At 36.1% G+C, this 23,903-nt stretch overlaps 1 protein-coding gene across 2 annotated transcripts in view; it reads left to right on the top strand.

Annotated features, from left to right (window-relative positions):
• Positions 1–22,411, top strand: part of WDR17 (WD repeat domain 17) — a 47,117-nt gene extending 24,706 nt beyond the window's left edge. Inside the window, exons 12-30 of one of the 2 annotated variants that reach the window (XM_010131201.1) lie at positions 498–662; positions 2,798–3,000; positions 3,140–3,289; positions 3,408–3,538; positions 5,307–5,432; positions 7,626–7,781; positions 8,064–8,128; positions 8,531–8,663; positions 10,076–10,167; positions 11,073–11,172; positions 12,242–12,381; positions 14,740–14,760; positions 15,691–15,823; positions 16,528–16,669; positions 16,758–16,860; positions 17,720–17,821; positions 20,169–20,264; positions 20,452–20,635; positions 22,292–22,411. In XM_010131201.1, coding sequence (XP_010129503.1) covers positions 498–662; positions 2,798–3,000; positions 3,140–3,289; positions 3,408–3,538; positions 5,307–5,432; positions 7,626–7,781; positions 8,064–8,128; positions 8,531–8,663; positions 10,076–10,167; positions 11,073–11,172; positions 12,242–12,381; positions 14,740–14,760; positions 15,691–15,823; positions 16,528–16,669; positions 16,758–16,860; positions 17,720–17,821; positions 20,169–20,264; positions 20,452–20,635; positions 22,292–22,411 — 2,362 coding nt within the window. The remainder of the gene's footprint in view (positions 1–497; positions 663–2,797; positions 3,001–3,139; positions 3,290–3,407; positions 3,539–5,306; positions 5,433–7,625; positions 7,782–8,063; positions 8,129–8,530; positions 8,664–10,075; positions 10,168–11,072; positions 11,173–12,241; positions 12,382–14,739; positions 14,761–15,690; positions 15,824–16,527; positions 16,670–16,757; positions 16,861–17,719; positions 17,822–20,168; positions 20,265–20,451; positions 20,636–22,291) is intronic. The other variant, XM_010131210.1, reaches the window with a different exon arrangement.
• The last annotated feature ends 1,492 nt before the right edge of the window (positions 22,412–23,903 follow it).

Raw genomic sequence — 23,903 nt, 5'->3', positions numbered from 1 at the left:
TTCCCTACTGATAAGAGAAAAAAACCCAAAAATCTCTCTGCATGAGGGGGGGAAAAAAGCAGATGTTCAATACCAGGAAAGAGGGGTTTAGGTTGGCTTCCTTTTAATGACTGCTAGGCTGAAGATATATCAGGCAACTAAATATGCTGTGATATATATTAGTTTTGCAGATAATTCCTAATAACATGAGATCTTTTTGTCAAAAAAACCAGTTATACAGTAATTCAGTCTGTGAATAGTTATGTGTTGGGTGCTTGGTCAGACTCTAGTGCATTAATGCATATTCCCTATTGCAGCTAATGGATCTTTACTTTCTTTTTTCTGATTTAGTATATTTAAATGCATTATCAATAATTACATCATAAAGAGACAAAGGAAAAGCAAAAATATGCTACTTTTGAAAGTAAAATACGCATTATATTTATTTTTAAACTAAAAAAATATAAGTACTTGTAATGATCCCTGTGACCGAGGATTTTACTGTCTTTATTTTGCAGAGATATGATAGCTACTGGTTGTGAGGATAAAAATGTTCGTGTTTACTACTTGGCAACCAGCTCTGATCAGCCACTGAAAGTTTTTACAGGGCATACTGCAAAGGTGTTTCATGTACGGTGGTCTCCTCTGAGAGAAGGAATCCTCTGCAGTGGCTCTGATGATGGGTGTGTATTCCTGAACTATTAGAAACTTTAAAACCTCAAGCAGGACTGTTAGAGGAACTTAACATCTTTAGCTCTACTGGTGCTGACACCTTCGAAAACTGTGCGAATAATATAATAATTTAAATCTCTGCCTTGTTCAGATTCAGTTCGTAGCTTTGCTGTTAGCTTAAGATAGTATTTGGGCAGCAGGATCAATATGTAAAATTGTTACGACTGCTGTAGCAATGCAACTTTCCAAATGCTTTCCCAAGAGTAGAGTCAGTGACTCCTAGGAATGATACAAGGAGGACCACATGCTTACATTATGTCAAAAGACATAGGTGCAACATCTGCTCTTATTTGATATCTTTCAAATGTATAATTAAGTAGAATTTGTGGAGATTTTTAATGAGTGCTAGGTACTTCTGTTTTGTTGGTTTCAATGACATTTTTTGCGGGAGAGCACATCAGTCTATGGTAAGCAGGAGGAAGGATTTTTCTATGATTCTAAGCCACTTTCCTGCCACTTTCCTTTTTAGTATAGAAACATTTTTGCAAAGGATTACAAATTTGGAGTATTGGCTTCTATTACTTTCCCTGATATCATTCATTAGATGTGTATGCTTGCAGCTAAATCTGTTAGTTCATAGTGTAATTATTCGTAAATGAACTTGGCCACAAACTTCTTATGTGTAAATCCTCTCTGATTCATATGAGCAAGAAGTAGTGAATCCAGAATTCTGTTGTAGTGTCATTATGAGGTATTATAATATTCTGATTTTATTAACAATCCTGGCTATGCAATGAGACTTGATTACAGAGGATTTCCAGAATACAGTCACGCTTTCACTTTGAGGGATGGGGATTGTTGAATAACTTAGTCCCAGTTAACACAGAAAGTAAGCAGTCTTTTGAGTTTATTGTACTTGGTAACACTCCTGTTCATAGTCAAACTCAGAACTATTTCAGATGCCCTGTTTACCACCTAGGCTTATACAGTACATAGGAACCATATGCAAGAGTCACACATGAGCACATATTGCTGTAGGACAATATATATGTAAATATATAATATGGCCTTCTAACTTGTGGATTCTACTTGTGATCACATGACTTGTGATGCAGGGGCCATCAAATTGCCCCTTTGTAGCACTGGAGAAACTGTAATAGGTGGCTTTGCTGCCATGAGTGACCTTTGGTAACATATTTGATAATGTAATAAAATTTAGCCAGAATTCCAATGGTATTTCCAAGTTCTTTTAAACTTTTAGCTTCCTAATTCTGCAGTCTGCTTAATTAACTGTACCCAGTGATAACAGCTATTGAAAACAAAAAGAAATGTTGGAAACTCACTTGGTTAAAAAGGAAGAAAAAATTAGTGAGAAATGGGGTATTAATTCTTCCTCATTACTTGAGTAATTGTGGTGGGAGTTTCACAGTTTAAGATAGTGTTGTATCCACTTCTGCCATGAGATAAAAACGACATTCAGAGTAGGGGGAGAGGAGACTTCAGTTGAAGGGACCTACAACAATTATCTAGTCCAACTGCCTGACCACTTCGAAGTTGACCATAAGCTAAAGCATGTTATTAAGGGTATTGTCCAAAGGACTCAAACGCTGACAGGCTTGGGTCATAAACCACCCCTCTAGGAAGCCGTTTCCAGTGTTTGACCACCCTCTTGGTAATGAAATGCTTCCTAATGTCCAGTCCAATCTTGCCTGGCACAGCTTTGAACCATTCTGATGTATCTGCTCCCTGGATACTAAGGGGAAGAGCTCAGTACTTCCCTTTCCACTTGCCCTCCTCAGGAAGCTGTAGGGAGTAATGAGATCAGCCATCAGCCTCTTTTTTCCCAAACTATACAAGCCCCAAAGTCCTCAGCTGCTCCTCGTAGGACATGCTTTCCAGCCCTTGCACTAGCTTTAATGGCCTCCTCTGGATGCATTCAGGTTCCTTCCCATCCTTCTTAAATTGTAGGACCCAGAACTGCGCATATGAAGAGCATTGGCTACAAACTCTCGTATTACAACTTTTATAAACATATTGCAAGTAGATAATCTGATACATTTGAAGCTTTGAATATTGCTGAATTAGAGAGAGGATCATATTTCAGCTGGCGATTTAATGGACATAGGTCCTTTTTATCCTGTTTCAGTACCGTTCGAATATGGGATTATACACAGGATGCTTGTATAAATGTTCTTAGTGGACATACAGCTCCAGTACGGGGACTGATGTGGAATCCTGAAATTCCTTACCTTCTAATATCTGGCAGTTGGGACTACACAATTCAAGTCTGGGACACAAGAGATGGAACGTGTTTGGACACAGTTTATGATCATGGTGCAGATGTATATGGTAATATTTTAAAATTTTGCTTTATTTCTGTATTAAAATGCATTTTAAAATATTTTAAAATTTATAAAATAATTTATTCAAACTGATTATTAGATAAACTTAATTATTTGACTACATTTTAAAATGCCTTCTCTACTAGGAGTAACATGTCATCCTCGTCGTCCCTTTACTATGGCATCTTGCTCTCGTGACTCCACTGTGAGACTCTGGTCATTGGCACCTCTTATAAACCCTCTACAAATAAATATCTTAGCAGATAGATGTTGGGATGAGATTATCGGTAATACAGGTAAGTAAATTATATATACACCGTTGTTTTAATTTTCTGTATGTTACAATACTACTGTTTTTTTCTTTTTTCTTGTGATTTTTTTTAATTTTCATGTAAAATTCTTCATGTGTGTTAGATCGTGCTGTGGAATCTGGAGCTCCTCCTTTACTGTGTGGTAAAGTTTCCAGGGATATTAAACAAGAACTGGAAAAATTGACAGGAAATCCTCGAGGAAAAAAACTGAGGTGGTTTTCAGAATGTTTTTCAGTAAGTATTCTGCAAACTTAAGGATATTGTCAGTGTGCATGACTTTCTCTTCTGCAGTCAGTCTCCAAAACTGAAATTTCTTCTCTACCATTTTTTTCCTCCCTTTCTTAAAGGGACCTCAGAAAATATACAGAAATAAATTTTGTCTCTTAACAGTTCTGCATGTAAAAGTGTCCACAACTGAATTGTTTGTCAGTTGTAACCATAAATTTTTCACAAAGTGAAATAGGTGGGATAATGTAATTTTCCTTAGGAAAGGTTTGATTTGACAAGAATTTCCTATTGAAGAAAATGAAAATATGTGTTTTATCAAACTACATTAGGGGTTTTAATTTTAACCCATCAAAGGGGCACCCTCACTATAGATGAGGTTTGATCTGCCTGAATGCCTGTGCCAAAAACGCTGTAGTGCCTTCTAGGAGCTGTAGATCTGGATGGCTCAGTACCCACCTATTGCCTTTGCTCCATTGCACAGTAGGATTTCCTATAACTCACTGCAGCCTTTCTGGGCCATTGAGTTAAAAACATAAACCTCTGGGTCCTTGCACACAAGCTGAACTTGAGGTAGAACAAGGACAAAAATGATCTGGAGTTACAGCTTGTGTCAAGCGCTGTTGTAATATAAGTCAATATACACACCTACAAAGACCTAGTTCACCCAAAATACTTGTGATTTCTAGCAAAATTGAAGTGCATGATTTAGAAATGCTGAAACAAACTGCCTCAATTACAAATTTTCAAACATCCTGTTTTATTAAAAATATATTTGTCGTGGAATTCCTAGTTTTACAGAAGTTATAAAATTTGATGTCCCAAGTTGATTCAAGACTAAAACTGTTGCAAGAACATTAGAATTTTCAAAGAAAAAACCCTCTTTTTGATAGCTGTGTACAGTGCTTTTTGTGTCCCAAAAATAGTGTTGTGCTTAAACTATGGGGAGTCGAGTAAGAGCTTTGAGGGACTGAAAAAAGAGGGAATCATCTCTTTTCTTTTTTTATTTTTTAGTAGGATCTTCTGCTTTTTACCAGCTCAGAAATAATTAGACTTCTAAACACGTAATCCTGTTATTCTTAGAAAAGCTCCTCAGGTCAAAAGTTTAATGATTTTTTTTTAGAAAACTTTTAAATACTCACTCTCTTCTAGACCTTGTTCAATGTTAAATCATTGTCCTAGTTCTACAGAAGGATTGATTCAAATGTTAGACCAATAAAAATGCTTTAAATGTATTTTAAAAATTCCCTTAATGGCCCGCAAGATTTTGTGCATATGCAGTTATACCATGTGTGCCTGTTTTAAGATTTAATATTAAGACAGTAAGCCAGATTGTGGTAGTCGAGCCTTGAAGATTGGTTTGGTTGGTTGGTTTTTTGTTTTCCTGGCCCATGCCTTTGCTTAACAGAAAATGGTAAACGAGTATTGGGCCAGCTCCAGCAGCTGAATTTTGTTTTATGCCAGCAATAGCCACCAGATAGCTCGTATTCCTTCGGGAGCAGAAGGGAAAACTCTAATGGTGAGCCCTCCAGTATGTCAACACATAACCAGGTACTTGGGTTCATGGATCTTTTATCTTCACAGCCTTCAAGAAGTGTGAAGGAATTGTAGTAGCTTGAACTAATTCGTGTCTTCATAGTAAAACTTCTAATACTGAAATGGTCTGACATAGTATTTCTTGGAATTGACTGACAAATTTTTTCCAATGTTTTATAAGTTCAAGTTTATTTCCTGAACATTACTGTAATACAACTCTTTTCTTCTCTAACAATTTTAGCCTCCAGGAGGCAGCAAAAATTTATGGGATTTGGTTGCTGTAATAAAAGGACAGGATGACAGTTTGCTTCCTCAAAACTACTGCAAAGGAATTATGCATATGAAACATCTCGTTAGATTTAGAATGGTAAGTGAAGCATAAATAGATTGTGAAAATTGTTGTTAATCCATGTAGTATTTCAGTCTTTAAAAATAACATTCAATGCAGTACAAAAGCGTCAGTTTATTTAATGTCCAAAGATATTTATGCAATATCAGTTCTCTGTGCAATATTAGTAGCTGCATGCTATTGTTCTAGCAGAAGTCTGTGAGACTTCAAGCATACTCAGTGTTAAAATGCTAGGTTACAGCTATTAACTAGAAAGCTATTAACTAGAAGCAGTTTTGAAAATAATGCAAAGAAATTGCAAAGCAAGCATCACTACAGCTTGAGCTATGAAGCGAGTTTGTCTTCCCTAGTATATATACGCTGTACTTTTATATTCAATAAAGTCAAATTATTTGGTCGTATAAACAGGAAGTTTGTAGTTATGTTCAGTTGCAGGGACAGGGAAATTAAGTCTGAAAATGGAGGAGAGTCAGCAGAAATATGCTCTGTACCTGTCTAGAAAAAGGACTGGAAAAACGAGGACCCGTCATTAATATAGATAATGCAGCTGAATAGCGATGCAGATGTGAATGTGAAATTCAAGTACTAGGCCATAATTTTATTAGTGGTTGCATACATGAATATGCAACCAGGCATGCAATTTGTGCAGAATATGGGGATACATGGTTCTGTCAGGGACTTAGAGATACTAAAGAATCCCATGCTCTAATGACTGGGTTGGAAATAGAGGAAAGATTATCTATTGTTGTGGATCAGGAAATGCATAACTCCTCACTGTCCTCCCCCAGGAGCGTTTGTTGTTGCAGCTTGTCTCTTTTGCAAAATCTTAAGACTCTTAAGTGATGGAGTTTTTTTATTGGTGATGTTAACTGTAATGATAGCAGCTGCTCTCCTAATACTAGGAAGCCGTGTGTGTGTGTATCCAAAAGACAGTTTTCTCAGCCAGTTAGCCTGAGAAGAAAGCATTAATTCTTGACTCACGTAGTGCAAGCAGTATGTTTATTCCTGCAACATGATTTCATGCATTTATAACTTGGGTGACCTAGAGTAACTACAGTAATTGCTGATCATTCTGCGGATGTGGATTAAATGTTCACATTAATATAAAGCATCTTGACCCCAATTTGCTGACTCAAAATCTTGCTTGAGAGCTTTAAGTGAAAGTAGGAGTAGGGTAATGCTGCTTGTGTATGTGTGGTAATATTTTTCTTTAGGAAACTGGATAATGGCATTGAAGCACCAAGACATTTCAGGACGGAGTGGGGGCATAGAGCATGTGTGCTTTTTCTGTTTGTAGCAAACAGAGAGGATACATTGGAGGCTTCAGCATTAATCGCTAAAGAAGATAGAGGTGCAAGTAAAAAAGTAACAGTTTAAAAAAACAGATCCTTTCCCTTTCTCAGCAGCTGCCATTGGTCTACAGTGCAATTTACTTTGGTGAAGATTGTTCAGAATTTGGTTTCCATCCTCCATATATGGTGTTGTAAAGCCATGAATAGCCAAATATCATCTCACGTGCATTGATGACAAACTGAGAATTCTTGAAATGTGAAGCTTCCTTTGCCTTACCTTCCCCCTCCCCCCCCTTTTTTCTTTTGTTATTGTTAAATGTGATCCTGTTGCAGCTTGTTTCTCAAATTCTGCCAGGTGGAGAAATTTAGTCTTATCTCTTCAGCTAATATGAAAATTGCACTGGTTGGGAATATTAATCATTTATTGGTCATAAGGTTAATGGAATATGACAGATCAGGACACAGGTTGAGACTGTTGTCTTTATTGATTCTTTACGTGGACATCATAGTAAGTACAATTTTCAACTCTGTATGGTTTATGGTCACAAATATTTTTTTTAAATTTCAAAAATAACAAGATTTTTATGATGGACATCTGGATGAATTGCTGTTACATATAATAAAATGGTTGAGAATAAAAAAATACATAAAAGATACTAAAAGAAGATAATTGAGGGAAAGTATGTGTGCAAAAAACACTAAAACAGTTACTTCAACAATATAAATAATTCACTCTGATGTCATTGTAAACTCTTCCAATTAACCTTTTCTCAAAAGGATTTTTTTCTTAAATGATATTCTTTATATTCTGTTGTAATGTTTGATATTAGTTCATTCTTAAGAAAAGTTGTTTTCATCACAGAAGACTGTACTATTTTTTAAACTTTCTTTTTTTCATCTTTATTTTTTCTCCCCTCAGTCCACGGCACAAGAACTGACAACGGTAAAAATGTCCAAGTTCGGAGGTGGTATTGGTGCACCAAGCAAAGAGGAGAGGCTTAAAGAAGCTGCAGAAATTCATTTAAGATTAGGACAAATTCAGCGATACTGTGAACTAATGGTAGAACTTGGAGAGGTAAAATATCAGAACATTATTGAAGAACAATAAAATACGAAGGTTTCTGACAACCAGCTCTCCTAGCAAAGAGGGGTAGCAACAAAATGGGTCACAAGGCCAGAAAGACTGATCTTGCTACAATTCATTTATTTTTAACATATGCAGTCTCTTGCATAGCTCATTTCTTATTTAACCTCTTGACAAATTTATTTTTAATGGAAGAAACGTGGATCTAGTTAAAAATAGAGCTGTTTCTCAAAACAAAATGAGAATGTTAAAGGTATTGCTGCTTTCTTCTAGTGGGACAAAGCTCTCTCTGTTGCCCCTGGTGTATCGATGAAATATTGGAGGAAGTTAGTGCAAAGGTAAGGTAATAAAAATATGGTGCTGAATTGCAGCTTCTGTGCATAAAAGGACACAGACAAGTAGCAAGGATGGATACTAGTAACAGTTGTACTTGGCTTTTGTTACAGCATTTTAATGATGTTACATTTTGTTCAGTAACTTTTGGAGTGGAACTGTGGAGGATTTCAGCAATGATTTTTGTGTACGGGAACCAAGTTAAAGTGTTGAGCATAAATTCTCTAATTGGAAACTTTTTAGGGCAGTATCCACAGTTTGCAAGTCTTCTGAGGACTGGAAAGGCAGATGGGTTTCTGATGATGATCTTTACATAGCTTCATCTAACACCTATACCGCAGAGATAAGTTTAGTAACCAATTATGTACGTCGATCTTTCTTGTTTATTTATTGATTTGTTTAATTAGGAGAGCTGATCAGTTAATTCAGGAAGAAAATGATGATGTCATCCCATACTGTATAGCTATTGGAGATGTGAAGAAACTGGTTTCTTTCTTTACTTCAAGAGGCCAGCTTAAAGAGGCTCTTCTTGTTGCACAGGTATTATTAAGTCTAACAGTGTGGGCGATGTATTTAGCTATTCATTTCTAACTCTGAAGATGACAAGCATATTTAAAAGGCTACCTCTGTTCACTTTTGTAAAATGGCTAAGTAAGGACAACCTACTCTTTACTTTCATATTGTATTGAATAGTTTTTATGCAGAAATCATAAAAAGGTATGTCACGTTTACAGATTGTAAGCCTGATTCTTCTAAATTGCAATCAAATGCCCGATACTGATGCATTTGGTTTTGGTTGAAGTAGAAAATTAACCTGATTTTCAGCAGTCAGTGTTACCCTTAACATCAAAGACATTTAGGATTTCTCTTACATTTATACTATTTCCTATAGAATCTTTGGGTGAAACTGCTCAGTTGCAGTAGTAATCAGTACAGGAAATCAAACTTTATACTTAATGCAAAACACAGTACAAGGAATTACCAAAAGCACTTGCGTCTCTTCTGCTTCTTAGAGTAAACACAAGTTGAAGGGTGCACAAAACCTGTGAGACTGATACTTTCTTTCACTCTATCTCGCTGTTCCTTTATTCTTTTTGAGTAATTTATGCATACTTAACATCATTTGTTAAACAGTCAAGATTTGTTCCTTGTACGTTCTCTCATGTATACCTGTCCTTGAATGTTCAATGAACGTGAATTTGCCCTTTGGAAATCATTTACCTGTATGCTACTGTTCTTCCAATAGTAGCTGAATAGTCCACAGAATGAAACTTCGAAGCATAGTTAAATTTAACAAGTTACAATATTTGAACCATAAAGCACCTTAAAACTTTAGCAAGATTTCCATTTTTCTTGTAAGAGAGACATTGCAGGGGTTGTCTTTATTACAATTCATAGAATAGTCTTTGTCTCAAAGGTTTAATCAGATAATATTAAGCAATATAACAAGTGAACTTTCTTTCTAACTGAGCCCTGAGTTTTAATGTTGTTATCCCAGCTACACCTTACAGGACATAAAAGAATTTCCTCTTAAACCACACTGATCTCTTCTCATTTAATGTTAGAAATTATTTATTGCTAGACACGAAAGAAGTTCCGCTTATGCCACTATATAAGCCTTTCCAGATTTGCTGGTATGCCATCTATGACGTCACTCACAGCCACTTGCTCCTTGGACTGTAAAAATCAAGGTTGTTGCCCTCACTGTCCACTTTAAATGTATTCAGATGCTGGAAGAATCCTGTACGATTGCATAGGAAGGCAGAGGTCTCTTGCTTCTTCAGAATTTCTTGTATGGCTGAATAAAACAATTGCTTTAAAGATTTCCTTTGCTGTAATTGCACTTGAGAAGGGTTTTTATTGATCTTAGATTATTTTTTGTTGTTGAAAAATCATTCGTGTTCATGTTCAGTATGATTGGTGCATTAATCATTTTTTTTATTCATTTACAGGCTGCTTGTGAGGGAAATATACAGATGTCACCACTCTCCACAACACGTGGCTCTTCAAATTCTGACGGAAACAGTACAGATGATTATAATGAGTAAGTTGTTCTGGTTTATATCTAAAGCCTCATTTTAGTGCAGAATGTAAAGTCATCAAGGGAGATAAACCTTAGTAATTTAGTTTGTCATCAGCAATGTAGAATTTGACAACAGAATATTACATCTTCTAGTACTTAGTTGATAGAGTTACTAACTGATGCTACACTGAATAATTCCCCTACTGTGCCTCCTGGCACCAAATGGATTTTTCATATGTATGTATTATAATTATAGATACCCTTTTCATTCGCTTGATATTTAAGGTGTATTCCTATGCACTTAAATATGTTTAAATATGTAGCATATTAACTCAGAACTTTTGGTAATAAAAAAAGATTTAAATTAACAAGTATCTGTGTTTTATGTATCTTATCCTCCTGAAGCTTCGCTGTTTTCATCAGTGAAGTTTCTGATGATGAACACTAACGGCCATATTTTCATTGTATGTGACCATAAAAGAAACCACACATCTTTCCTTGTTTAGAGCAGCGCTCAAAAACCTGAATTACATCATCAAGTTGTATGTGTAGTAACAAAAGTAGCTTGGAGACTGTATAGTTAATTCATTTACATGTCCAAATTTTGAGTAATCAGAGAGATATTTGTGCAGAGTTCACAGGTACAGAATGAATATCCAAATATTTTATTTTCTTTCTGTCATTCTGAAAAGACATTTCATACTGATGCAGAATTTGTGAAACTGACCCACCTGAATAGGCACCAAGAAAAGTGGTGGATGGAGCTCAAACGGATTGCTCTTTGAAAGCTAGTGGTGTCATGATCTGTATGTCAAATACAGAAATTCTAGGGTACAGAAGCAAATGCGGTGACTTGTACATAAATTAAGAGGCAAAGAACTCCAACCTTTAAATCACCTTTCGGAATTCATGTTTTGTTCTTGCAGGCTCCTGCACAAGGTCAGTAAGGAACTGGCAGAATGGTATTTCCAGGATGGCCATGCAGTGCTTGCAGCATGTTGCCATCTGGCTGTTGAAAATATAGAGGTAATTTTTTTTTTCTTGCTAACTATGTAAAGGCCAACATTGACTTCCTTTTCACATCTCCATGTTAACTGTTCTTTAAAATGTTTGTGCCACATTCTAAAATGTATTACTTATACTTGGTATTTGCTTTGAATATATTTACATAGACTGTGGGATCCTTACAGTAGTTAGTAGCAAAACTCCTCTGATTCAAGATTTCTCTCATGCACAGAAAGTAGTATGTTATTATTCATTCATATTTTTATATATGCAGTATCTTGTTATGTTAGAAAATATAAGGTACCTAAGTACCCTATGTATATACATATACACATAAGGATTACCATTTACTGTTTATGATGACTCAAAAGACCCATTCAGATCTGGAACTTCATTGTGCTACAAAAGATGCAACCTCTGCCTTGAAGAATTTGCAATCTAGATGATGAATTAAATAGGAAAAAACCGTACCCCTCAGGTCAAAAATAGGGCTGACGTGTGGGAAACTTTTTACTAGATTTTTCATTTTGTTTGTAGTTTTACAAATTTTTCCTTTTTCTCATTCTGTATGGAGTTTGTTCTTGCTGATTCAACATGATCTTATCACAGAATGGTTTGAGTTGGAAGGGAGCTTTAAAGGTCAACTAGTACAACCCCCATGCAGTGAGCAGGGTAAGAAGAGGAGAGTCCTACCTGTTTTGGTTTTTTGGGTTGTTGGTTTTTGGTTTCTGTTAAAGTGTCTTTTCATCAAAAGAGGAGAAATATGTACTCTGAAAGCTAGTGTCCTTACTTAAGACTAGAAGGAACTATTGTCACGCTTTTTAGGTATGATATTTGTGTAATCTCTTTGGTTGAATAAAGGAAGATTCTGCTAAAGAAAATTTATTTGGTTATTTGAAAACTGATTAACACGTAGTGCACAATTATCTACTCATTAAAGAGACCCAAATTATATATAAAGTTGCTTTAATTAATGCATATTTTGTCCTTCTGTAAAAAGCATTCACATAAATGAATGTCATATGCTCAATGTGGTGAATCCCCCAAAATGCTTCTGTCCCTTAATGATATAATTTTTTCATTGAGCAAGCTTGCGATGGCAAACCTGATTCGTGGAAATGAACTGGAGTTGGCAATCAGTGTGGGTACTGTCTTAGGAGAAAGTGCAGCACAAGCAACACATTATGCCCTAGAATTACTAGCAAGAAAATGTATGACAGTAACAACATGGTAAGAATTTCTTAATCCAAAGAAGGTTTTTTTTCCCTCCCCTCTCTGATGAAATGATAAAGGTGTTTCATTCTGAAACTTCTGTAGACTTCAAACCACCCTGGGTAGGTAGAATAAGAATTGGTGCTTGAGTAAGAATGGCTGTATTAGACCTTTGAAGTACAGGGCATGCAAGTCATCTGCTTCAATCTCAAAATACATTATGCATGTGTTGTAAATGAGAGAAGAGTCATTGTCAAACAGAGAATGAAACCCTCTACAAAAAACCTAGGTGCTTGGGCAATAGGTAGCATAATAAGTCCTAGTCTGTACTGAGTAAACATGACTGCTTCAAAGTAAGGCTAGAATTGATTACAAAGCCAAATGGAGCAAAAGCTTAAGTCGGATCTGTGAAGTGATTTTTAAGTCCCTGCTCAAAAAATATAAAAACCTAAGAGGCTGAGGAATTATTTTACATTGGTCTTGGGAATCCTGGACAGCTGACAAGGATGACACAGGTGTACTATTTCATTGTGCAGAAGCAAGTTTATATTTCTGAGTTGTATACAGGGGAAACTTTATCTCTGCTAAATTTTCTTTTCCTCCTTGTAGTGGTTTTACTTTTAAGGATACAGTTTTAGCCTGTTTTTTGTCTACCAATGAAAAGCAGAAAATGTTCCTAAGTATATTTGGCAGCTGTACAGGTGTTTCAGAATTAATATTTCATGGAAAATGTGCTTAAACAGATAATTGCAATTAAGCATCAGTTTTTCTGCTACAGTTTTTATTTGCTTAAGTATCTAGAAGTAGCCTAAGGGAAACATAGTGGAACTCCTCTCTACAGAGCATTTAGTCTTCCTTAAGAAGACAATGAAGCATTGTAGAAGAAGATAAAATAAGAAATGGATGACTTGCTGCTCTGGTTTTGCAATGATTTAGCATGTCTGCATTGCACCAGTTCTAACAGGGTTGTTCTGGCAATTCCTGCAGTTTTTAAAGTCTCTGAAGCTCTTTCTCTGATCTCCCTCCTTCACTGTGAAGAGTGATGTTTATGTAGCCTCTAGCAGGAAGTACCGAACATGGAGTTAAGGAAAACAGTGTGTATTTGTTCCTGTTCCATAACAAAAGCTTGTTTTGATCTCAGTGCTGCAACAAGTACTTATATAGTATGGCATTATCTGTATGTATATAAAATTTCTGCAAACTTACGACGTGTACACTGATGGCTGCACGGGTATACATGATATAGTTTTAGGTTGGTGTACTGCATATTGCCCAAGTATACATCTGGATTTGTCAGTGGGTTTCATATGCTATACTGAAAACCTATTACAGCTACACCCTGCAATCCTGGATTCTGATTTGCAGCCACTACAGCATATTTTTCTATTCTGTAGGAAAATATCAGCAATTCTTGAATTTCTTCAGGAGTTACTGGCACACCATAATACCCGTTGGTCCACTGCATGTATAAGCTCCTGAGTGGGGGAGCTGGAGTTCAAGGGCCTCTGATATTTGAAGGGCTCTCTTTTCATTTTCACTGGCTGTTATGCTTAGGGATAGCCATCAGCTGGAAACATTTCTTTGTAGAAACACACTTAATTGCAGATGCCTCAAGGACCTTGATGGCTTAATTATTAAGTCAGTTATTGGTGGAATGTTAGGTTGAGTTTGATTTTTTTTTTAAGTGCTCTAAAATATAAAATCAAAACAACAAAGTCAAAACTAAATGTTTGTGCCCTTCCCCATCTTTCCAAATCTACAGCCTTGGGAAAAGTGAGAGTGTTTAAAAACATTGTTTTCATTTTATTGGTGTTTAGCGCCTAAATACTGTTAAAAGCAACATTCTTCTATTCAGAAAGCTAGTAGTATTTTACTTGAGATACTGAATTCTGCAGCATTTTTTCTTTATACTGACAGTGATTTCAGTTTAATTCTTAAAAAAAACCATTTGAAGTCACACAATTTGTAGGCCATTATATGAGAGCTGCTTAGGATTTTTTTAGACAAACACTTGATTTCAGTTTTTTGGCTGAGCAATTTCTAATCACTTGAAAAAATGTTTAAATTGCCTATGAAGATGAGTACATGTGAGTAACTGATTTTGAAAATAGTTTAAGAACTTGTGAAATATGTGAATATATTGGGAAAGAACCTTTCTGTAACTTGAAAAAGTGGCTATTGCATGGTAATAGTATAACAGATTTTTCCAAACACCTTTTGGCATTAGCTTCTCTAGGTTGCCAAAAGCCATTTTTTGTTGTTAGTTAACCTGACCCTTAGATTTGTATTTTAATTATTTTATATTAGATTTTCCTCTGTAAAATAAGAATACAAAACAAAGTTTTATTCATTACTCTTTCAATGTCTTCCTTTTAGCTTTCCCTCACTCGGATACAGGTATTTTTCTCATTTATAGAAAGAGAGATTTGCAAAGCATGTGATGTTACTAATGTTAAAAAAAAAGCTTAAACTAAGCGTTCTAATTTTTCAATTGTGCTCAATACTTGAAAGTGGGACAGAAGGCAGTTGCAAATATTAGACAGTAGCTTACTTGAAAATTTTAAGCCAAGGACGACTTTCTGAAAATCCAGAGGTACTCTGTCAGAGTTTTTGCTTTACAAAATCAAGTCAGTCTTGGTCACAGAAATGATGTCTGCAGGAACAGAAGAGTCACAGAACAACCACAATAATCAGTTATTTAAAGTTCAATACAGTAATTGTTTCAAAATAACTTCTTAATATTTCCATATGTTTCCTCCAGCTGCTTGTTGTGTTAAGGAGCAAGTAGCAAATGGTAAGAAGTTGGGAATATTTCAGAAATGTCAGTTTGCTAAAACTCAATTTTCCTTTCAGAAGGACAAAAATAGGTATCAGATCATTTTCTTGTATACTCTCTCTTTTGAAATGTCACAGAACCACTGGCCATTCTGGATGACTAAGATATGCTGATGTCACGGAGCTTGAGAAGCCTGAAAGCTTGATGATGGTTTCATGACACAGAACAACATTAAGATCCCTCCTTCCTTTAAATTGGATAGCTTCTACTGTTCCTTCCCATCCCTGCTCACATTATTCTTCCATCTCACTTTGAGATGGTTCTGATGGTATAAGGTTGCACAGCTGTTTAATTGAACCAACTAAAGCAACAGAAAATTAGCACGACTTCCAAAAAAGTTCCATAGATTAAGCCTCATTTACTGCACCAAAATAGTCTTAGAGGTTAGTCTCTGAAAACCGTAGTTTTTTTCAGTAAACTCTTCTTTATAAAAGGAATGTAAAATAGAAAACAAAGTTTCCTCCTATTACAAACCATCAAGAGTAACTACATGTCATCTTTTGTTTGTGCAGGGATTTAGCAGCCGATCTTCTTATGATGATTCCCGACAATAAACTGCAGTTAGTAAAACTTTGTGCTTTTTATCCTGGATGCATAGCAGAAATAAATGATCTGCATGAAAAGGTACAATGAAAAAGAATTTACTTGAATGCTAACAAGAAGTTATGTATTGATTTGTTTACTAATTTCAGAAAAGTTAAGGCCAAATAAATCTGTAGGATGAATTTATCACTAATAGTCTTATATGTTATATATCCTTTTGCTCTTTTAGTCTTTGCTGACTTTCAGTATTGCACAAGAACTTTAGTTCTTTAATTCTACTCTGAGTATAATATTTCCATGGCACTGGTTACTTCCTGAAGTAGCTTATGATCTTCAGAGTTACCTGTCAGTATGATTTCTAACCTCCTCGTCACTGAAGAGCAAGCTTTACAGATCAGCTTTCTGTACTGTCCTGAACTGCTTTACATCTTATGTCTGTAATCTCCTTAAATCCCGCCTCCCCTCTTCAGCAGCAAAAGGGTCTGCTCCACCAACTCCCGTAAGACAGACTGCACATCTATTACGCAGTATAAAAAGTTCACAAAAGCATTAACAGTGGAAACTGATACTACTTAAATTAAAGCTACAGAACCTTCTCCCCCTGTGTTGTCCTCTGATCTAGATGGCTTTCTTAATATGCATTATATGCAGGGACGTCCATCAAACAATCACTCGTCTTTCACAGAGAGTTTGGTCTTACTGTTATATGCAAACTTCAGTATTTCTCTGCATCTTAGATAATTCCAATGTTACAATAATCCTTAGACAAAACCTTTCTTTCCCAGTGCAATCTCCCTGATGCAGAAGAATGTATGCGGTTGGCAGAGACAATTCAAGCAGATGGGGATGTATTTGAAACTATAAAATACTATCTGTTAAGCACAGAACCTGAAAAGGCTCTCCCTATTGGCATTCAGTACGTGAAAGGTAGGTACTTAGATGAAGAAACCTTTTAAAGAATGAGACATTTATATAGCTTGCCTCTTGAGATACTTTTGTCTCTGCTTTTCAACAGAACAACTTTGTGGCTCAGAGTGGACTTTAGATTCAGTCTGTCCATATCTTGATCTTCTAAGTTACATACGTACTGAACGACTAGTGTTGCATAAATGTAGTGAGTGAGTATATTTTCCTTACTTATACAAATGGAATTTTCATTAAAGGAAACTTTTGAAATAAAAAAAAACCAAATATAGGTGCACACCGTTAGTATCACTTTTTGTTTACCTGAAGAGTGACACAAAAATATTTCAGCAAGCAGGCTAGTTCCCCATCTGGAGAAGAGAATGTGGAATTTTCCTAAATTTTCAAGGTTGAGCAAGAAGATATTTTACTGGTTCTTTCTCTGTTGAGCATTTACAGTGAGTGAATCAACGTTGGTCTCATTTGAAGAATCTCACTTTGATCAGCTCTGGTTTCAATTTCCTGAAGAGCTATGGTGCCACATGTAATACGGGTTTTTTATGACCAAGTGTTAAGAATTTGAGCTGTCACTCTCAGAATTAACTCCAAAATAGTTGGATAGCTGTGGTTCACCTCTATCAGATGGTTGAAGCTAGGCCTGGGTACCTGCACAAGTGTGTGTGTGAAAAACTAGGAGGAAAAAGCTTATCTCTTGTTTGTGGCCTGTGGGGAAACTTGGCAAAACGGTAGTGCACACTACTGCATGAGGCAATTTTATTTACATTTAGCATTTTATCACATCAAACGGTCTGAGTGACGTTGTTTTTGTAACTTTACATGCTTGTGCTTAATAACTGTGTTGTACATACTATTTGAAATTTAATAATTGAGATCAATTAGGGATTCTTTTAACGATTACATCACATGGAAAGTAAGCTTAATCAGCAAATGTATATTCTCCACAAAAGATGGATGGATAAACTAGGTTTTAAAATTATAATTTGAGTGTGAGTTTGTTTTAATGCTTTTGCAAATGCAAATTATTGTTCATGATTAATACTTGTCCATTTATAGATTTCGGAATGAGTTGCTGATTTTGTGTGGTTACACTGGTGCTTTACTTGCTATCAGAAGACAGTACAACAGCATTGTACCTGCACTTTATGAATATACAAGGTAATATTATGATACCAGTTAGCACTGAGAAATCTCGGTCCATAGTGTGATGTCTGCGACACATTGTCCCCATTTCTTCCCTGCTCCCCCTCCCCCCCGCCAAAAGTTACCAGTTCTCTTTCAAAGTTACAAGGGTATGCCCATGCCTGCACAGCGAACCTTCTTTACTTCCATTATGCATTATACACATGTAAGTTTCTAAGGTAATGCAACAAGTTGTGAATCCAGGATCTCAGACAAACTCTTATTTATGTAAGAAAAATAGTTTTTACAAGTAGATGAGTATTTGACATTCCCTCCATGCATGATTATATGTTGACAGTAACAGTCCTAATTTTGTATCTGTTTGCCAAGACTGGTTTAGTAGCAAGGATAAGCCTCGAGAGTTCATGACTGGGCACCAGTTCAATTCCAACCAAGGAAGCTGACTTGACCTTCTATTACTCAGTGAGCTAATATGCCCAGGCATTAATACACTTGAACTGGACCGCTTGATCTGACCTGGTCTGGTCCAGCCCACTTGGCCCAGCTCAGTCCCAACCAGTCCCCTGACTTTACCTGACCTGACTACACCCATCTGTCCAGACTTGAATGATATAAACCAGGTTATCCTGACTCAACTGACTTGACTGACTTGAACTAGCTAAGCCTGATCCAGTTGACTTGACTTTACCTCACCCACTTCATGTGACCCAGCTTGGCCCACTTGATGTGACTGGAGTTGTCTTGACTTTACCTGACCCTCTTAACTTGACTAGACTTGACTTTACCCAACCCAGTCCAGCTTGGTTCAATGCTCTTGTCCCTACTAAACCTGACCCACTTGATTTCACTTGGTACGCTTGATTTGACCTGACCCCACTCATCCCACTTGGACTTGAACCAACCAACTTGGACTTGAAAGGAGAAAGATTAAGAATAATAATCTTTATCTTATCTGGTAAATAAAATAGGCTGACATGCAATAGTTTTCCTTCCTCAGAGTATAACTACGATTGTTTATTCTTCCTGTCTGGTTCGGTAACGATACTACTATCCAGCTGATTTATTTCCATTTATCCCTCACAATTTGGGACTGTTGGATCCTTTTGGTTTTGTCACCTGACTTGCTGGGGTAGCAAGGTCAGCTCCAAGATGTCAGATTTCATACTGCAAGCTGTGTTGACATGTGCTAGTTGTTACTGCTCCACTAGCTGCTCTTACTGACTGCTGTGGCTTTGCTAACAGTTTCAGCTTATTTATCTCTTCCAGAATAAATGTTGCTTTTATGTTGGCCAATCCTTTCACACCTTACTAGAACTGGGAGCTTTCCTACTAATTAACCTGAATTGCCTACCAAGGATAATTAAACAAAATAAATTTAAGCTGTCCTAGAACTGTGTGTTTCTTCGACTCCTCTCCATCAGATGTCTTGACAGCATTCCTTTCCTCTTAGCTATCCCCATCTCTGAAACTTGCTGAGAGGACTGGGAAAAGGGAGAAGGACTATTTTGTTTTTTTTTCTTTTCTGAGCCACCAGACTTACGTATGGAAAACAAGATGAAATATAAGTTTTACAGAAGGACTGTTCTGATACGGAAATTATTAGAGTAGTAACAAGCCATCTTTGAGACTCAGTTTGTGTTACACTAGCTGTCAAGCCTTAAGTTTTCCTGGGATTTAAAGGACCACAGAACAATTTTTTCTCAGATTGCCCAATACTTTCAGGACTCACAGACTTTTAGATTCCAGCACATCTTAAACTGGACACTTACATGCTTAAGCTGGAATTTTTTAAGGCATCCCAACACAAATGGAAGTTTGCTGAATTAGGTCAGGTAGTAACTGTTACTTGTATTATATTTTGGTAAATAAAAAGATGCACCCACTGCAAGCGTTTGAAACTGTTTTGTGCAATTAAGCAGGTGAAACAAGGCTATCCCACACCATGTATTGAACTATATTACTCTAACTGTATTTTTGTCATGTCTGCCATATATAGGCAAACTGGGTCGTTAATTTTACTAAAGTTGACTTTATTAAGAAGTAAGAATGCATATAGCCTTAAAATATATAGAACAGCCTTGAACTAAAAAAAAATAGAGCTATTAATGACAAGCTTAAATAAGAAGGTGTAAATAGGGATAATTAAAATAAAACTTAAATGAAATGGTATACTTTTATATCTAGTAATTTAGCATTTCTAAGTTTATTTTCTGTAGTGATTATTGTGAAGGATCAGTTTATTTCCATAAAGTTATTTCCATATCCAATCGAAGTTTTATGTGACTACTGTCTAGCTTGTTTTTCTTTTAAGAAAATATTGTTAGAATTAATTTGGACTTTAACTACTTGCATTTCTTCTCAGTCAGCTTTTAAAAAGACGGGAAGTATCTGTACCTTTGAAAATCGAACAACTTTCTGAGGAACTAGATGCATGGAGAGCTTGTACTCAATTTAACAAGTAGGTGGAAAAACAAAAAATTACCATGAATGAGACTATTAGTATTTAACTGTTAGTTGTAAATACAGTATTTATTTCCTTTGTAAAATCTGACTATGACTGTAAAAAATCAGCATTTTGTGGCTCTTAATTTCTAACACAAGTTAAAAGGCATTCATTATTTGAAACAAGTGTCTTTTGTCGATAGACCTACTGATGAATTGCCGTGCACCCCGCCATCTGAATCGCAGAGAACAGTGTATTCAATGCTTGTATCGCGAATGCAAGAGGAGCCTCTGAAAGGAATGGTTGGGCCGGACTATGTCACTGGATCAAACCTCCCTAGTCATTCAGATGTTCACATCTCTTGTTTGACGGGGCTACGGATACAGGTACGGTCTCAGAGAGCTGCACTGTTCTTTCTCCAGCATAGACTAGTTATGAGATTGCCGTAAATGTAAGGTCCCTCCCATCACTGGGGAGGAAAAATGTTTTCCCTATTGTCATAGTAGCAGAAGTTAAAGAGGGCAAGTGCTGACATCTACTGTAATGAGAAAAGCTATATAAAGAATTGCCCAATCAAATAATTGTCCAGTTTCTCAATCCAGAACTTTTTAATCTCCATGGGAAAGACAGATTTCCTTTGCCAAATGTTATTCTAAAGTGCATGTAACTTATTGCCTACTACCTCACCAGAGCCTGAATAAAAAACCATGAAATTATTTATCTTCAGCCACCTACTAACATTATCACGCGGTTAGTATTTATCATTATGTAAATACATACTATAAAACTTGTAATTCATTATTAATTAAAGTCAGATATTAGAAGGCTAAATAATCAAATATAGTTATTCATCACTTATACTAGTCCTTTGGTACATGTTACTTCCGTAAACGGAAACTTGTCAGAGCCTGAAGATTGACAGAGACTCTCAGGCTCCTGTCTGCAGACTGTGCCTCAGCCTGAATTTATTCTTTTCTATGGGGCATGAGTCTTTTTCCTCTGCCCAGTGCAAGATGCCAGCCCAAAGAGTAACAAGGTTGATCGGGGATTAAGAGGCATAGCCTTACACCAGAAATTGGAGATTGCAAAGTGCTAGGGGGATTTTTGATGCAAACAAGTCACAACTGTACACCGTCAAGTCTAAAAAAATTGCTGCCAACATTTCCACCTTAGACCAGTGGTGTCTGCCTGGGGCTATACCCTCAACACTTGCTAACAGCCACCTACAGATGCTGTTGTTACGTTCCATTCAACAGGAATAGTAAATGCGGTGTCACCAGCTTGTCATCCTCAATACCCTTATTTCTGGATTAGCGAACATTAGGAGTCATTGCTTTAGGCACGCAGATCAGCTCACTTAGTTAAGACTCAGGTTTAGTAGCTCAGCTGGGTGGGTTTACAAGTTTTAAACAGCAAGTTCAGGGCATAACCCAGGCAGCACTTAAATTGTGGCTTTGAGACCATGTTTTGTCAAATGAAGAAATAGAAAATAGGTCTTCAACAGATAAATTAGTATTTTGTCTTTTTCAGAGTGAACATTCAAAATTCTGTAGACTGTGTGTAGATTCCATGTTTTAAAAAAAAAATTATGGAGGCATCGTTTTGGGTTTTTTGTAGATGACGAAAGACATAGACCAGTACAGATAACGATAGTCACAATGAAATACATACAGTATTCTGAAGGAAAAAGCCTTGTTACATCAGTTTCTATTTCAGGCTAAATTTAACTCTGGAATAATTGACAAAAAAAATATAAAATACCACAATTATTAAAATGAAAAATTTTAACTAAAAATTTAAGGATTCTGAGATGTCGGGGCTTCAGATTTCGAAACATAACAAGTTTATTCAATTTGTAAGGTGTTATTACTATCAAAGCTTTAAGTTGGTGGGGTACAATTTTTGTACGAATGTAGATGATAGTTGTCAATCAGGTTTTCATCTTCTTGGATAAACCAAAATTGCTTTCTGTTGTGAGAGCCTTTACACAAGACATCTGTACTTTCTTTTTCTTTCCCTCCCCAAACACTCTTGCTGTACAGGGTCCCGTGTTCTTCCTTGAAGATGGAAAATCTGCTATTTCACTGAATGATGCTTTGATGTGGGCCAAAGTGAATCCCTTTTCACCGCTAGGAACAGGAATTCGACTTAACCCATTTTGAGGAGGTGTTGTCCTCCATACTTTGTAGTGCTTAAGATAGCACTCGGGGTTAATACTGATTTAACTTTGATTGTCAAAGGACTGAAAGATGGCAGTTGACTCCTCCTGAAGGGCATTTACTTGGACTTTGAAAATTGTAAAATGAGAACAAGAGAAGGATTTCTGTACAAAAGTTTGTTGATAATCCAAAGAAAAAGTTGTTTGAGAACCCAAAGAAAAAGGTCTTGACTTCATAGGCAACTATGTCTTATTTTTAAGTGAGAATAGTGCTGTCAGACAATACAGAATCCTTTCGGTCAGTTCTGTGTAAACAGATGCCTTGTAAAGGAAGTCAGCATCTATCTGCACATTATCAACGTACTGATAACAAACTGTGAAATCCATAAACACACTTTCAAATACATAATGGCAGAATGACTTTATTGATAGCCACTGCTATCAATGACTAGAATGACCAGAATTACTGGAATCCTGTGGCTGTTTCACACATTGTGACCCCTTTTTAATTTTAAGGTGTTTTTACACAGAGGATTCTTTAGCAAAAGTAAAATTTAAGAAGTGCTTAGATCATTTTTTTCATCCCTTAGTTATTGTGCTTTAAGAGCAGTGCAAAGATGTTTACTAATGTTTTGTTTAGATAGATAGGTTTGAATATCTAGATTATCTGTTTTCTAATAAGTTCATCTTTGGCAACTGCCCCACTTATACTTTCACTGGAAGCTAAAATGTATTTGTAAAACTTTTTTTTTTTAAAAAAAGGGTTTGTAAGGAACAAACAGCAAATATATTGGAATTATTTAAGTATGTTATGTACATTTTAAATACTTGTTTTCTTTATAAATTTTGTATTAGTTATAAATATACATGTATTATGACAGACCAGAAGTAAATACTTGTGCATATATTTTTATTTACTAAAGCTGTGCTCAAATGGAAAGAAAATTGTGGTAACAGAATACTAAGAATATTTAAATTTTAAAGCTGTGTATAGTATGGGATTTAATCATAAGGCAAATCTTATTCTTAAATAAATCTTCTAATCAGTCAGAATTCCTCACCTGTAGGAAAGATGCCTTGCTTATAATATTCTTTATTAGATTAACTGATGGCACACAAGCAGAAATCTACTTAATCTGTTGTCACATTTTTTGCTGCTGCTTTAAAAAAATAAATTTTCAAATCCTAATAGTTACATAAATTGTAAAGAAGCTCCAACTAAAAGTTGGCAGAACTATTTCTAGAGAAGGTTGTAAAACTGGAAGTAACAAATGTCTCTTTTAGCAGACCCTGTCAAACAAAATCCTCAATATATGGGTAAGCAGTGCCCTCATTTAACTAGAAATAATGATGCCACCATGCTGCAAAGGGGGGATGGAGATGAGAAATAAAAAAATCTTCCCCCCGCCCCTTTTAAAAAAGTTAAAATTTCATTCTGTCAGTGTTCTAGAGTATATTACAGAGTTTCTGGTGGAAGAATGTATTAGGCGGGGAGG

Source organism: Buceros rhinoceros, unplaced genomic scaffold (genome assembly GCF_000710305.1).
Source record: "Buceros rhinoceros silvestris isolate BGI_N320 unplaced genomic scaffold, ASM71030v1 scaffold1100, whole genome shotgun sequence".
NCBI classification, from domain to species: Eukaryota; Metazoa; Chordata; class Aves; order Bucerotiformes; family Bucerotidae; genus Buceros; species Buceros rhinoceros.
Note: the sequence above shows the minus strand (reverse complement) of the source record. Positions and strands in the feature narration are given on the sequence as shown.